At 35.6% G+C, this 16,576-nt stretch overlaps 1 protein-coding gene across 1 annotated transcript; it reads right to left on the bottom strand.

Moving 5' to 3' along the window:
* Positions 1-2,854: 2,854 nt before the first annotated feature.
* LOC119777426 (putative gustatory receptor clone PTE03) lies at positions 2,855-3,833 on the bottom strand. Its single transcript, XM_038276294.1, has one exon. The coding sequence runs from the start codon at positions 3,791-3,793 to the stop codon at positions 2,855-2,857; it is 939 nt and encodes a 312-aa protein (XP_038132222.1). The 5' UTR covers positions 3,794-3,833.
* Between the last annotated feature and the right edge of the window lie 12,743 nt (positions 3,834-16,576).

Raw genomic sequence — 16,576 nt, forward strand, 5'->3', positions numbered from 1 at the left:
ACCACCTCTGCAGTTCCTCATAGCTTGTTTCTTGTTGATTTGTTTTTTAATCATCTCTTTGCTCCCTATGTGGGTTTTCCATGATGTCTCCTGGATTTTTTGGTTTTCAGTATTTTTGGACTTTGCTTCAGTTGGCTATGGGATTTTTAATTAAATCAGCAAAACTATTCTCAGCCTCCTCATCTCTGCATTTGTGTCCTCAAAAACCTCCTTCAAACCTTGGCAGCTGTTTTATCATTTCCAAATATTTCAGTGAGCTGGTTGAATCAGTTTAAAATTAAACTTTTGATCTAGGAATGCATGAAATATCGGCATTAATACATTTTTTAGCATTTCAATATCGTCATAACAGTAAACCAGGTCCCATACCAACAACCAATGTTTATTTTCATCTAGTTGCTGATTCCTTTCCATGGGGAGGATTAGTTACATGGTGATTGTCAAGTGACAGTGATTTTACAGTGTCCAAAAGGTAAGAAAATATATAATACTGGTTATAATCAGCCATAAATGCAGCAGTGATATCAGATATAGATACTGACCCAGATTTACATATGGGCGCATCGAATCTTTAAGTTCCTCATTTTATTTTCAAAAAGAGCTGATGCTCTAGTATTATAAATCTGGATCATTTATTTAGCAGCTGTTGACAATTTGTGCTTAATTAATCCCTCTATTTTATGGCAGACATGCCTTTTTGGGCTTTTGAGGGTGGGATAAATCATGTTGGAGGGCCGGATCGAGCCCTCGGGCCCCGAGTTGGACACATATGATCAAAATTAAACTCATCATTATTCAGGAGCCACGAAATGTTAGGACACCCACTGTGAAATATTAACTTGAATACATATCAAATTTAACCAGAAAACCACTCTAAAAGCGCAGACATCTGCTCAGCAGCAAACTTTCCCCCATATTGTGTCTTGAACCTATAGCTAAAGCTCACATGTTTTGGATCATTAGGAAATTTGAATGAAATTCTTTCTTGACACGAGGCACGCCTCTGGTAAAAAAAAATATTTTAAAATCCCATCATAACTTTTCAAGTTATCCTGTACAGAGACAGACACACAAACAAACTCTCCTAAAAACATAATGATAAAAACAGTTATATAAACCATATATTCAATTATATGGTTTATTAAAAATACAATAATATTAAAAACAGAGCAAAAATACTTTTTAAAACATTTTAAAATGCAATAAAGATTAGATTTCTGGTAAGGATTAACTTAGGAAAATCTCATATTTTTCCAGCCTAATCGCTCACAGACACAGCTGGTGCACATTTACCTGATGCTCAGCATTGTGAGAGTTTTACCTCTGAGATTAGAGGACATTTGAAATTGTAAACATGTTCAAGCTGCTTGACCAAAACACTGGAGCAACGGTTCCCAAACATTTTCAGCAATTAAGCCATAAAATGGAACCAAAGTCAATCCATGACCCAAACAAACATTTCTATAAATCCAATTACCCAAAGGTCTAATAATATTACAAACAGCATCACTAACTAAATTAGTTTTGTCCATTTTAGGTGATGCTATCTTTAACCACTTTTATTGTTTAATTTATGTAGTAAAGTTTAATTAAGCTTCAACATTTGTCCCTCATTAAGATGCACAAATACATGAAAATATGTCTCATTTGTTTTTACTTATCTTGGATGAATTTAGTGTAAGTGAAAAGTGTATTGTGTTTTACATTAGTTCAAGTTATCAGGCATCAAACAGTTTCCAGCTGAAAAAAATACACTCTTTATTCAGTATATCTTTTTTAGAATCCCATATTAAATGTATTGAATGTTGCATTAATATTGAAAACAACAGAGACACTTTAGAATTTTTTTTCCCATGAAAGCTCAGTCCTTTCTGAACATGATCACTTCATTGGTCACATGGTGCAAAAACAATGAAATGCATGTATTATGGTGGACAAGGTTGCTATACAGCGCTGAGCTGGATTTATTGTTAAAAGTGTTAAATAATTCCATGGCAAATAATCTATGTGTGACATAGAACTAAAATAAAAGAAATCCCGAAGAAACTAGAGTAGACAGTGAACTAAATGTTAAATTAAATGCTTAAAACTATCTTGCTTATCATTTTAGACCAAATTTACTGGGGTGGGGTACCGTTTTTTTTTTTGTTTTTTTGTTTTTATGGGGGCACAAAACAATATAAAAAAATAAAAAAAAAACAGGGCAAAATAAAAAATTTTGATATACTAAGTGAACCAAAGAGCCATTTGTGGCTCTGGAATCCCTTAAAATGAGCAAAAACAAGCTATCACAGTATGACTGATGCTAAAAGTGCAACAACTTCGTATTTAAAATATCAATAAAGCAGAAAAAATAAAAACATGAATTAGCCCAAAGTTCCTATCAATTCTGGATTCTGTTCCAGTGCATATCAAAACTTATTCATGATAAACTGATACTGTGTCGTGTTATTGGTACAGGGCCCAGGACCAGTACTACAGGAGCTCTGGCCCCTAGAACCATCCCAGGTCCAAAACCCTCTCTGTAGTTGAGACCAATAAACAGAAATGGAGCCGAGATTCAAGGAGCTCAAAATAAAATCCTTAGGTTTCTCTTTTTGTCTTTGCATTTTTAAAACAACATTTAATACAACTTTCTCAATAATAATAATGCATCCAATCATTTCTGCAGACACCTTCTGTTGAATGTTTTAAACAAAATGCTGAAAACCTTTTTTTTATATATATACAAAAATCATGTTGGGGGCACAAAAATATAATATAACACATTTTCAAACACTAATTGATAAAAAAAAACCTACTGAAAATAGTTAAGCGCATCACCTTTACACGTTTCACTTATAGATATTTTTTCTCAGAACTCCTGCATCTGTCTTTTGTACCTACATAACTTCAAGCAACTGTTGCGAACTTGACTTAAATTCAGACCATATATAATCGGGTTCAGCATTGGGGGGATAATCAGAAACTGGATTGCCATGAAGTTCCTTAAGCTCTGCGGCACAGAATCGGATCCATATCGAGCGTACATGACGTCGAACAGAAGCGCAGCGGTGACGTTAATCAGGCACATTAGATGCGGCGTGCACGTCTGCAGGAACTTCCTCCTGCGTTCTGGATACTTTAAAGAAAACTTCACTAACTGCACATAGGAACACAGAATAGATAGAGCATGGCCAGTGTACAGAAGTATGACAATATATCCAACAATATTATTCAATGTTATTGATTCACACGAAAGTTTAAGGATGGACCAGTTCTCACAGTATAGTTTATTAATCTGGAAACCACATAATGTCAGTTTGGAGGTCATGATCATCACAATAGCCTGACAGATCATTGGCACCAATCTGGAGAAACACACCAACAAAGCAACTCTTTGTTTAGTCATGATAGAATGATACTCCAGAGGACGGCAAAGGGCCAAATATCGATCGTAACACATCACAGCAAGGATGGAAAAGTCTGTTGTTGCATAAGAGTAGATGAAAAAGACCTGCAGCAGGCAACCAGCGTAAGATATGACATGACTATTGGACAGCAGGTCAAATAGGAATTTAGGGTGAAAAGCTGCCGTCCCGTAAAGACTGTTAAAACACAGATTACACAGGAAGACGTACATGGGTTGATGAAGTTTTTTCTCTAATATGATGGTAAGAATAAGAGCCACATTCACCAGTATGATCAGAATGTAACACAGCAGGGTGAGAGCAAAGATCATCAGGCGGTACTTTGCTGTAGTGTCCCTCAGTCCCAGCAAAGTGAATGAACCTAACATGGTTGCATTGATCATCGTTCACCTGTCTCCCAAAAATCCCTCTGAGCAAATCTGTCTTTCAATCTCTGATCCGGCTTTTTCCATGAGCGTCTGATGCAAGGTGTTAAGACGATAAGCTGTGAGGGATGCAGCAAACCACTCCCTATCCATAAACACTCAGTCTGTCCCCTTTAACCTACAGCGTCACCAATCACACTTTAGTTAATCTCCAGAGCATAAGTTCAAAGATCTTTAATAAAATGTCTAATTGCAGCTGTTAAACTCTTTAATGCACATATAGATTTAAAGTAAGTTTATAACATCAATTTATATATAAAAAAATATATATAATTTTTTTACCAACTAACATCAAGTCAGACTAAAACTTTTCATCTTGCATTACCAGAATGATTTGCTTAATGCCAGGATAAAGACGTGTTCTTTTTATTTTCTATAAATACTTTATTTGTGTTTGACTTGAACCAAAAATATGGGGTATCCAGATTGGTCCATTGCTTTTGTTGGAATGTGACGGTTCCACAAGCTGTTGCTGAGAAATTGCTGCAATCATGGAATCGATGCAACTTCTTTTCATAGAAAACTGACTGTTTGCATGAAAAAAATAAACCTAACTGCATGAATACCTTGTGCTAATTTGGATGATATGAGAAAACAATTCATATATTTCAATATAGTCAAACATTTTGTGGCATTCTTTTCTTAATGCTATTTTTAATTGTCGCTCCTTTGTCCAGGACAGATGTTTTAGAGTGCATTATAAATGGGGTTCTTGTTAACATATGAATTCACTCCTCCACATTTGGTCAGTCTAAATGGACGTCCATAGTTTGGAACCGAGGTTAGGGTATTATTTTCTAGCCTAACTCTGCTCTAAATGTCCCCGGCATGTTTTCTGTTCTGTATTTGTTCTTTACTCTTTATTACGCTGTTTATTTACTATCAGGAAGTCCACAAACTCTAGTTAAAAGCCTTCAGCTGAATCAAAAAGCTTTAGAGCTCTGATGAATATTAAAAAGCGAGATCATATCTCTCCTATCCTGGATTCTCTTCATTGGCTTCCTGTTATATCCAGAATAGAATTTAAAATCCTCCTTCTCACATATAAAGCCTTAAATGGGCAAGCTCTATCTTATATCAGAGATATGATTGTTCCTTATGTTCCTAACAGAGCACTTCGCTCTCAATCTGCAGGTTTACTAGTGGTTCCTAGAATTTCTAAAAGTAGAATGGGAGGCAGATCTTTTAGTTATCAGGCTCCTCTCCTGTGGAACCAACTACCAGTTTTAGTCCGTGAGGCAGACACCCTGTCTACTTTTAAGACTAGGCTTAAAACTTTCCTTTTTGATAAAGCTTATAGTAAGATGAGCTCAGGTTATTCTGAGCTATCTCTATAGTTATACTGCTATAGGCTTAGACTGCTGGAGGACATAGGGACCCCTTTCATCATTTTGCTTTATTCTATCTCTATTCTCCCACTGTGCAGTATTTGTTAATTCAATCTCTAAAGTTCTGCTCTCTGCTTTTTCTCATAGTAGCTTCATCTGGTCTGTTCCTGTGACTCCATCCTGTAGAAGAAATATCAGCTGTGCTGCTGCCATCAACATCTTTTTTTATAGATGTTGGAGCTTGGCCTGTTTTTCAGTGTAGTCCTGTTTCTCTGACTGTGACTGGCTGGATGTGCTCTCTTCATCCTCTGACATGGGAGCTGGCTGGGAGCTCGTCTGCCTGGCTTGCAACCAGCCTGTGGAGCTGGTTGCCAGTTGCCTTTTGTATCTGTGCTGCTTTTTCTATGTTTGCTTCTGTCTCCTTGAACCCCAGTCGGCCTCGGCAGATGGCCGCTCACACTAAGCCTGGTTCTGCTGGAGATTTCTTCCTGTTAAAATGGAATTTTCCTCTCCACTGTCGCTACATACATGCTTGCAAGTTGAATTGTCTCTGTAAAGTGTGGCGTGAATTTCCGTTTATTTATTTATATTAACTGAAATGAATTGGATTTATTTCCTAATGTTCTACAACACTGCCCTACAATGGACTGGCGACCTGTCCAGGGTGTACCCCGCCTCTCGCCCATTGACTGCTGGAGATAGGCACCAGCACCCCTCGCGACCCCCACTCAGGACAAGCGTGTCAGATAATGGATGGATGTTCTCCAACACACCCTTCACTGAACACCTAGATTAGATTTATATTGAATACATTTTTCCACTGAAATACTTGGGATATGTTTTTTTCTGTTATTTTATTTTATTTAGTTATTTCTGTTATATTCTGTTATTTTATTTTGTTTTGTCATTTTATAATTCAGAAAATTCAATAACATTTAGCAATGACATTATTGGAAAACTGCACTACACCTTCAGTCCAGCAGATGGTAGAAAGTACACCCCACTTTACTCTTTTCCACTCTTATTCCTTCCTCTGCTCTGATACTTCATAAAATCCTGACGCACATTCCAGTGCAGTGTGAACTCGATGGACTGACTGGAGAAAGAACATTTTGAGGTCCACTTTCTGGCTATAAAGCATCATAAAATCACTTTTTTGTTAAAAATGAATGGTATAAAAAGCTGCAAATGTAAACTCACCTCTTCCCTGATTTGTTGGTCCAGTGGTTTGTTAACTTACTGCTAACCATGACCAGGTAAATTAAAGCTCCCCCTGGGCTTGGCCTCAGGCTTTTCTGAAGCAGTGAAAAAGAGGTTTGAGATTGAGTTAGGTGATTGAACAGGTGGAGTTCAAAGGTCAGCTGGTTGAAATAGATTCTTATTTGGGGTAACAGAGTAAAGGGGGGCAGGCTTCACACTTTTTTAGATAAAACATCGCATGGAAAACCTTTGCCTTTTCCTCCATTTGGCAACTACTCATTACTTTGTGCTAATCTTTCACATAAAACCTGCAGTTACTGTCTTTTTGTACTAACATAACTTTAGGCAACTGTTGCCAACTTGAATTAAATTCAGACCATTAAGGATCAGGTCAAGCATTGGGGAGATTTTCAGAAAATAAAAATAACAGGAACAACATCCCTAATCGAATCCAATGAAGTGTGGATTTTTATTTGACAAAGTTAGGATTAACTCTGATAAGTTTTACAAAGAACTAAAATAATTCATAAGATAGGCAAATTTATTGATTTAATTTTTATCTTATTAGAACTTCAGTAAGTACAAAACAGCTGAGTTTTAATTTGTGTGGCCTTACAAACCTTTATTTGTTTTGTTTTTTTATTTTTAGTCAACTTCAAATGAGATAATATGAGGTTTTAGCCCCGTGGAATAAAAGAATGATGAAAATTAGATGAGGCTGATTGTTTTTTCTTCTTTTTTGTATTTCTGTTGTTCAAACTAACTGTTTAATAAATTGTCAGTAATATTTTTTTCACATTCAATGTATGATGATATCATCTAATTGCTTTTAAACTGTGAGATTTTTTTTTTTATTGATAAAACAAGTTGTTTGATCATGTTTTAGTAGAGCCACTTTAAAATTGTAGCTGGGAGCCATGCAGAGATCCTCCTCTATGCAGATAAGAGATCATTAATAAAATACTTTGCAAGCTTGCTGGAGACACATATCTATTATTTATTTAAATAAAATATGATTTTAGTCAAATCCAATTGTCCTTTGTTCTTTAATTCTTATCTAGTGTATATATTTGATCTTTACAGTGTTTGTTTTTCCTTTTCATGTATCAGATGTCAGCTGCTTCTCAGCACTTTATTCAGAGTTACACCTGCTAGGAAAACAGAGTCCCTGAGCATTACAGTTTAACTGACTGTCCTGGGGATAGAAAGATACAGTGGACTAATGACCCAGAGGTTTAATCATGGTGTTTACATGTATATCTCTGTTTTTTTGTTTTGCATCACAACCAGAGGGAGCACCATCAGTGCATCCTATTCATCGTAACATATTTAGGTATCATAAACATAATAATCCCCTGTGCACAGCGTGACTGCATCTGTTTGCCAACTGCAAACATGTTCAGATTACAGGCTTATATAGTTCAAACTTCTGGTAAAGCTGTTGCATTCAAATACTATTATTTCTTTGCTAAATTTAAATAATTGCAAGTTTCATCTTCCAATGTCTGCCCGACTTCTTAGTTTTCAATTCGTTTAATTTAGGCAAAAATAACAGAATCATTTACAAAATATTTTTAAGAGATTTTACGTCCCTCTTCCATTATTATAGAAAAGAACCTATTGTACCAACTTTATGTATAAAGTACTTTAAAACTACCACAGCAGAAACAAAGTGTTTAAAATACCTTTAAACTAAAAAAACATTTATTATCTATGCAAAATAATAACACTTTAATGTACATTAATACAAAATAGATTAGTATGAGATCATTAATTTCAAAATATAAATTTAGATATGTTATGATTAGCTGAGTCTAACCTGTGCTTCGTTTCTCTAAGTCTAACCGTGTTTTTGTCTTTGCAGGAAGCCTTCCCGCTGTCTGGAAGTTTTGGCCTTCTCCCCCAGGAAGGATATTTTGTGTTCACACTGAGCTGGGGAAATGTTCCACATGATCCGTTCAAGTACCGTCGGAAATCTACGTGGCAGTCCACTCTCATACGCCTCAGGGTCCAACTCCACCAACCTGTCCGCCCTCCAACGAGTTGCTCTCCCTCAGGAAAACTCACACATTATGGATTCAAGGCTTTGATTGAGATCCCCTCCTATGTGGGTCCCTTTTTCCTCCATGCTCAAGAACTCTATTCTGTTTCCTAGGGCCATTAAACTGACCGCTGTGAAAGGTGTTAGGATTCTCCAATATTTGTGTTTAGATTTCAACAGAGGTTGAACAAAATTATCTTCATCAGGGAGCAGACTAAACCCTGTCTTTGATACAAGGGATTGTGCCTTGAGTCCAGGAAATGGAGCCCAGGCGGAAGTTCAACTGAAGAAACTGATTGCTCTATGACACAGCCAATCAGCTTTGAACCACACCTCCCTGAAAGTCAGTCGGCATCCAAAGCTCATCTTAAAAGGCCTCTGATCTATAACTTGTCTGTGTGGTAGCTGCCAACAGTAGCTGCGATGTGACTTCATTCAGATGACAGCGTTTCAACCCACCTCCAGCTCCTCCTCCACCATCGTAGCTAAAACTTCATCAGAGTTCATTACTCCAGGTCTCTTACTATGTCCTGCATGTCATTTCAATCAGTCCGGCAGAAGACCGCCATGTTGAGCCTGGTTCTGCCAGAGGTTTCTTCCCAACGGGGAGTTTTTCCTCTCCACTGTCACTCCATGCTTGCTCATAATGGACAGGTTCTCTCTACCTGTGTTATCCAACTGGATTTCCATCTTCCAGGTCCCTGAGTGAAGCTCTAGTATCAGCTTACACAGTCCACTGGATGTCCCCGTCTCGCTAACCAGCAGTCTACAGACTGACCAACTTCATCTATCTCCACTCCACCACCAGTTTCAGGCCTGGAGGGGAAAACCGCCCTTTTCTTTGCTCCTGTTCATGCATATCTATCAAAATTCAGTGCTATGTTTCCTGCCGAGGTCTGAGCGCCAAAGAAAATTTTATTTTATCATTAAATTTCTTCTAATTGTCTTTTATATTCGTGTGAGTTTTTCAGATTAAAATACAGCCAGCCTTAAAAACCCTCCATGTTTGGCTTTCTGTAGCGAGACCCTGAATAAAACGAAAGGAGAAAGGCCTCTCACTCACATACGTTTATTTTGTTTATAACAACATGAACCGAGAAACGAAAAGGTTTTTTCTGAGTGATCACTGGAAGTCAGATACAGTAGAGTTGGACTCCTCACTCAACTCTCCTTTAAATAATAAAACTTTTCACAATTGAGATGAAGCCATCTATTTAAATTCACTGTTTTGTTTTAATTTGATTTAAAATAGACGTATGTAACCTTATAACAAACAGATTTAAACTGAACTCTGTTGGAATTCATTGGTTTGATATGAAACCAATTTATACCACATTAGATTATACGACCTCGACTCTCTTTCTGTGTTAAGTGCCTTGAGATTAAATTTGCTTAGATATATTAATACTATAAGAAAGAACTGGTATTAAACTGTCTTAACGTTGAACCTATGGTGACTAATCAAGTTTTTTTGTTAGTGAAGATTTAATTAGTGGAAATTAAAGACCTGTTTTAAACCAATCTATTCCTAAGGCTTCCATAGCTAAGAGTGACGTAAAGTCATCACTTTTTGTTCTTAGATGTGCCTGATAACTGACAAACTAGCTCTCTGTGTGATACTACTCACTGCATGCATTTAGTTTGCTGTATTTTCATCATTTGTTTGTGAAACATGATTATTTTATGTTTCACAGCTTGAATTTTGCAGCCCTTCAAATTAAAGGCACTCCTCGTGATTGAAAACAAAGCTAGATTTTGAAAGCAATAAATGTCATGTGTTATTTTTTGGTATGAAAAGATAAAAAGAAAAAAAGAAATAAAAGTAAATAAAATGTTCCCCAACCCTATTTGGACTTTTCCCGAATGATGTTCGTCTAACTTGTTTAATATATTAAAAAGATACAACACGAATTATGTAAACCAATTAGGGGAACACATAAAATGTATATCCAAATATCAGGAAATACAGTAAAGGCTCAATTTTAGGCCCTAAACTATTAAATCTGTACCTGCTACTATTGGTAATCACCATCAGGAGCCGTGAAATAATTTTCTACCTCTATGCTGTATGGCTGTCAAAAACATCATAATATAAAAGATTTTTAAAGATACTCAATGAACTCCAAATTAATATAAACTGAGCTGTTTTTTTTCTCTCTAAGTGGAGGCACAGCTTCATACTGTGATGGTTCTGCACTTTTTGCTTGTATTTAAGTTTTTTTTTTTTTTTCATTGGTTTCATATCCATTTTGTGTTGTTTTCTGGTTGTATTTGAGTTCTTATGTTTTTCTTGTTAACCCCCTGTTGCCCTCTTGTGTCATTTTTCTTTTCCCTAGCTCCCTTCTAGTTACTTCTGTCCACACCTGCTTGATTACCCCACCTGTTGATTACCCCAGACTTTGTTAGGTTTGGCATATATACTCCTCCTCTTTGATTACTGTTTGCTGGTTTTTTGTCATTTCCTTGATCCTCGTGTGTGTTTTCCCTGACGTCTTCTGGTTTTTGGTTTTCTGTATTTCCTAATTTTTGTAATGGGGCTTCCTTTTATTGATTAAATCTGCAAGAAACCACCTCAGCTTCCGTCTCTGCGTTAGGGTCCTCTTAAAACCCCCACACAACCTGACCTGACACACAACAGTGCTGTCAACCTTCAGGCACCCACATTTATTTAATAGCTAGCTTCCTACAGGCGGCTCCATCAAGACGTCTTTCCCTAATGAAGATTGGGTCCAGCTGATCCCGACAGAATATGGAGCTCCTGCAAAAATGTTTTATGTATTGAACAGATCCATGGTCACACTTAAGAATGATCCGCTTTTTACTAGATCATTGTAACAGAAAGACAGATCATATGAATTATCAAAGCTACAATGTGAGTTGGAACAACGAAACTCACTACAGAGAGTCAACTGGTTTTAATATCCCAACATCAAAGAAGCAATGTTGTCCTTTAATGGAAACGTTTCAGGGGATTTACAGTCAGATTAAAACACACATTCATATATATACTAAGATAAATCAATGTCGACATAAAAAGGCTAAAAATGCGCAACTGGAGCCAAAGTCTTCCATAAAGATTCCTCACAACTGTTTGAAGTGTTATTTACAGCTGTGCTATTCAGGGAGGGGAATAAAAAAAGACGTTTATTTTCTAAACGGGTGCTGAAATGCCCTCTATCTATCTTTTTGTGTATATACTTGAGATTACAAATATAACCCAAGGCTGAAATGTGTTATATTTTCTGCCTTTTATTAAAAGTAGAACTTTGCCTTCAAAAACTGCGGCCAGGGTATTCTGGTATTTTTTATTTCTTTTGTATCAGTATTAAGTTTTACGCTTCTGTATTTTATACTTTATAATGACAAAGAGCTTGATATATAGAAAACACTTTCTGCATATTTTAAAACTAACATTGATATGGATTGTTTATTAAGCAAAATACTTTATCAAAATGTCACGATTGCTGCTTAAAAACGGCTGCCGATAGTTGTTGTATCCTGTCCAATGACAATATAAATTTATATCCTCCACATGACCCTGTCTGCAGATAAACCACAGCTGATTGATGCAGTTTTATAATTTACATCTTAAGTCATGATTGTTAATCAGCCTCAGATAGAGAAACTTAAACATATGTAACTAGTTTTATATATCACAGTTTGTAAACGTTTTAACCTTTGATAAAAATTTAAACTAAAAAGAACACAGCCAAAGGTTAAGGTTAAGCCTTTTCTCTGTCGGTACAATTCACAGTTTGAAGCATACCTATAAAACCTGCTGCATAGAAAACTGAATTTAGTCATTTTGACATTTTTTTCAGTGTCAAGCTTCTTGGTCATTAGACTCAAATGATAATGCATGAAGACACACAGAAAAAGTCACCTGACTGGGACTCAAAGCTGTGTCTTCCTCATCAAGGACCAAAGCCTGTGAATATGAGTCTCTTCAAATAAAGTAATTTAAATCAATATACGTATGTGCAGATCAGAATAAAAATGTTTTGTTATACTTGCATATTTGATATTTCAGAGGGCAAGCTGTCGGAGGACTATAGAAGCAATATAGCAAATATAGAGCACAGTAACTTAGAGACAAAATACTTTCTACAGTTGCTATTCTAAAGGTAATATTTATGAAACACTGTAGAGAAAAGGATCTCATTCAATGTCTTGTTTGTATTTCAGAGAGAACTGGTTTCATTTAGGTAATATTAATATCGCAGGACAAACAGTTTTTAATGTGATAAAGATCCTGTGAGACCACAGGTTCATCTAAGAGAAGAGAATTTAGTTTGCATTAGAAGCAGGCTCTTTCCATCTGTGCATACTTTTGAGTTATTTTATCTGAAGGTGAGGCGGTGGAGCAGGGGTTAAGCATGCAACCATGAACACGGGTTTTAGTCCTTGACCCAGTGGTCACAAGTTTGAGTCCAGGTCTGCCCTTTCATGCATGTCTACCTCTTCTCTGTCTCTGTCTGCCTGCTTTTAAAAATAAATACCACTAAAGTAGTCTTTAGATACCTAAAAGTAGTCTTTAACAACAAAATAAATTATTTTACTGCAAAGGTTTGACATAAAAACAACATCAATATAATTATTTGAGTGACATTTCAAAGAAGCATCCATTTAAAGAACATCATAATGACATCATTATTTGATATACTTTAAGTTTATGTAAAAGGATTGATGTCAAGCTGATTATGATGAGAATTTGATATCAGTGTTTGATGTCATATTGATGTTAAAGCAGACATATTTTGACCACTGGAAAACGTATTATGTTTTGGTTTTGCCATTTTTTCCCCAATGCAATTCAATTCAGTTTATTTCTATAGCGCCAATTCACAACACGTCATCTCAAGGCATTTTACAGTTCACCAGATCATACAGTCAAATTGATTCAAAGTTTTCTATCTAAAGAAAACCAGTTGATTGCATCAACTCATTGACTGGGATGCAATTTCTCACACTAAGCATGCAGGAAGAAACAGGAAGAAACCTCCAGCAGAACCAGACTCTGTGTGATCGGCCATCTGCTGAGGCCGACTGGGGTTAAAGGAAACAGAAGCAGAGATACAAAAAGCAGCTTTAAAAGGCGGCCCCGTCCAGGAAATACACAGCCAGGCAGACGAGCTCTGAGCCAGCTCCCATGTCAGAGGTGGAAGAGAGCACATCCAGCCAGTCACAGTCAGAGAAACAGGACTACACTGGAAAAACAGGCAGATCTCCAACATCTATAAACAAAGGTGTTGATGGCAGCAGCACAGCTGATAGCAAACTTGTTGCAGCCCTAACTTTAACTTTAATTTAGGGCTGCAACTAATGATTATTTTTGCTAATCGATTAACCTGTCGAATTTTTTCGATTAATAATCGGATAGCCAAAGGTTTCTTAAAGAAATTTTTTTTTTACAAAATGTAACAAGATGAAACTAATTTTTTTCCATTAGAGGTGTTCTGGATAGAACATATTGACAGAAGAAAAATGTTTTTATCTTAAATGCAAAATTTTTATATTATTTTTTCAATTTTAATAGAACTACTGCTATAAGTTGGTTTCTCTGTCAGCTAAAGGTGTATTTTAGAGTATCTATGCTCCAGTTAATGTTTAATTTATGTAACCAATATATATATTTTTTTACTGTTATTCAAGAATACACTTTAAAACAATGAAATTGTCTACAGAGCTGTTCTTAGCAAAATGTATTTTCACACTTGTGTATACAAAATAAAATCTGTCTAATCAATTTCTGAATTAGTTGATGATTATAAAAATAATCAATTAATCATGATTCTTTTATTACATCTGTAGCATAATTGTACTTTAAATTTGGCTTGAAGTTGACTTTATGTAAATTTGTTTGCCATAATCAACACTTATTGTTATAATTAATATACAATTAAAACAATTGTTTGAAAAAAATATGATTTTAACAAGATGATATTTAAAGTTAATTCAGACAAGTTTTTCTTTTTTTGCAGAGGGTTCTTAATTATAAAACTAGGATAAGGATCTAGGAATCTGTGTTACATGATTTTTTTTTACCTCTTCATTTGTCATCCTTTATTTGTTTATATTGACAGACAAAAATCCTTCATAAATAAAATCTGATTCACATTTGATTCCATTATTTTTTATTAAAAGAAAAATATGAGACTGAAAAAATTCCAAACACTGCCACCAGGTGTTAGTACCTCAACACCTTGATTCCAGCTGTTTAGTAGGTGCCTGGCGCCCCCTGCTGGTGGTTGTGTAAAACAGCTGCAAGGCGATGAATCATTACAGTTCACTCAGCAATCTGTGGTGCTGTGGCACTTTTGAAAAAAAGCAAAGAGTATAAGTGGAGGTTTCAGTATTTGTACAGCGGATTACAGTGCCAATGTAAATTGGAAACAATTAGTGTAAAGTGGGATAGAGTATTTAGAGTGTGGATTTAGGAATTTACTATTGTATCCTTTTTGGCCTGCGTGCTTTTGTTTAGATTACCATCTGAGCCATTTTAGTCAGAAGCAGGGATGGAAAAGCCTGAACCTTGTCCTCTACAGTGATAGCATCTGTTGGCTCTGAGATGTTTTAGGAGCACTTTGATAGTCGATGACCCAAAATGATGTCTGGCCTCACAGATTAGATCTCTGTGACTGCTTTGGGTCTCCTCATGGCCTTAAAAATTTAATAACATGATTTTACATGAGAAAAAATAGAACTGGAATGGCTGCAGAACACTAGATAATAATTTAAATGGTTGTAAGTATAAAGAGTATTATTATTATTAAATTTATTTTGCTTCCATCCAAGATAGGAAAATGTTCACCGCTGATTTCTATGTAAATAATTGGTTTTGGTTCTTTTTATCTCCTGGTTAATAGCCTCCACACATTTGGTTCCCATACTTTAATATCAGAAATTATTTCTTTAAACGTAAGCAATTTCTTATTCAGTAAGCATTAGTACGTTCAGTAAACAGGGCATTTCTTATTATGTGAGCACGTATACAATAACCTTTTGCTGCTCTAAACATCACTATTTCCCAGTTGTGGGACAATAAAGGGATTTTCTCTTCTATTCTAAACATGTTGAGAAAATGGCTTCAAATCCAAAATTTTGGCTCATTGAACATTTTTCTATTTAGCTTAAATTATAAATGGTTAAACTAATTACACCAAACTGTCACCAACTGCAAATGGTGTTACTCTCTCTTGTTTTAGCATAACCTTTGCTTTATTAATGCACACAGCATATGTAATTCATGCTCAATTTTGATTTTTTTTTTTTTTTTTTTTATGTTCACTTATGCATTTTGGAATCATTTTCCATAAAAATTTGCTTTTTTAAAGCTCCATAGTGTGGAAACCATATAAAAATGTTATGTTTTGTTTTTCTAAAAGATGGGGCTAATTTTTTTCTTTTTTAAAGGGGGTAAAATAAAACTGTTGATTTTTAAAGGCTTAATATACATATTAAAATACAAATAATACCAGTAAGATAAATGCATTTTTATAAACTTTAGACAAAGATTTAAAACTGATCACAGCGAATGTGGAGGAAAAGTCTTGTCACTATAAGAGCCGGAAACAGATAAGAAATAACCTTTTTTTGTTGATAAAACACTCTAAAAAACATTTTATCTTTAGAATCTTGTGGGGTTTTATGCCTAATAAGATGAATTTTTAGTCTGATCCATTCTTAAAACTGTCATTTAAGGGATTAAGTTTAAAGAAAATGAATGAATAGTGGTTTATAGTGATGATTGCAGCTAATCATTGTCAAAACAATGATGACATATTTCTTTTGTTTCTAAGGAAGCATCAGGGCAGAGCACAAAAAAGTCCTCTAAAGGATTAAGTTACACCTTTCAATTCACGTACCGTTTATTGAAAAACAAATGCTGTCACTTTCATTCTCGACTCGCCAGTAGCTTGAAAACAAGTTGCAGTGTTGATGCGCAGTGATATAATAATGGATCGACAGATTAAATAAAAGTAAGGACAAGGGCTCAAGTGAAAAGGCCTGCAACCGTAAAACAGCTTCAACTCCAATCAGTGTTGATTTCCTTAATGCGGCTCATGTTTACAGCTTCCAGTCAGCTGATCTAACCCCTTCAGAGGTTTTATATGCATCTTTATCCTTTCCATTATCTGTTTATAGACTGCTCAACGTAAACAAGGGTCTGCT

This window comes from Cyprinodon tularosa, unplaced genomic scaffold, assembly GCF_016077235.1.
Source record: "Cyprinodon tularosa strain WSP-4 unplaced genomic scaffold, ASM1607723v1 ctg124, whole genome shotgun sequence".
NCBI classification, from domain to species: domain Eukaryota; kingdom Metazoa; phylum Chordata; class Actinopteri; order Cyprinodontiformes; family Cyprinodontidae; genus Cyprinodon; species Cyprinodon tularosa.

Excerpts from the sequence above, each read along its gene's own strand:
- LOC119777426 (XM_038276294.1), bottom strand. The coding sequence starts at position 3,793 with ATGATCAATGCAACCATGTTAGGTTCATTCACTTTGCTGGGACTGAGG.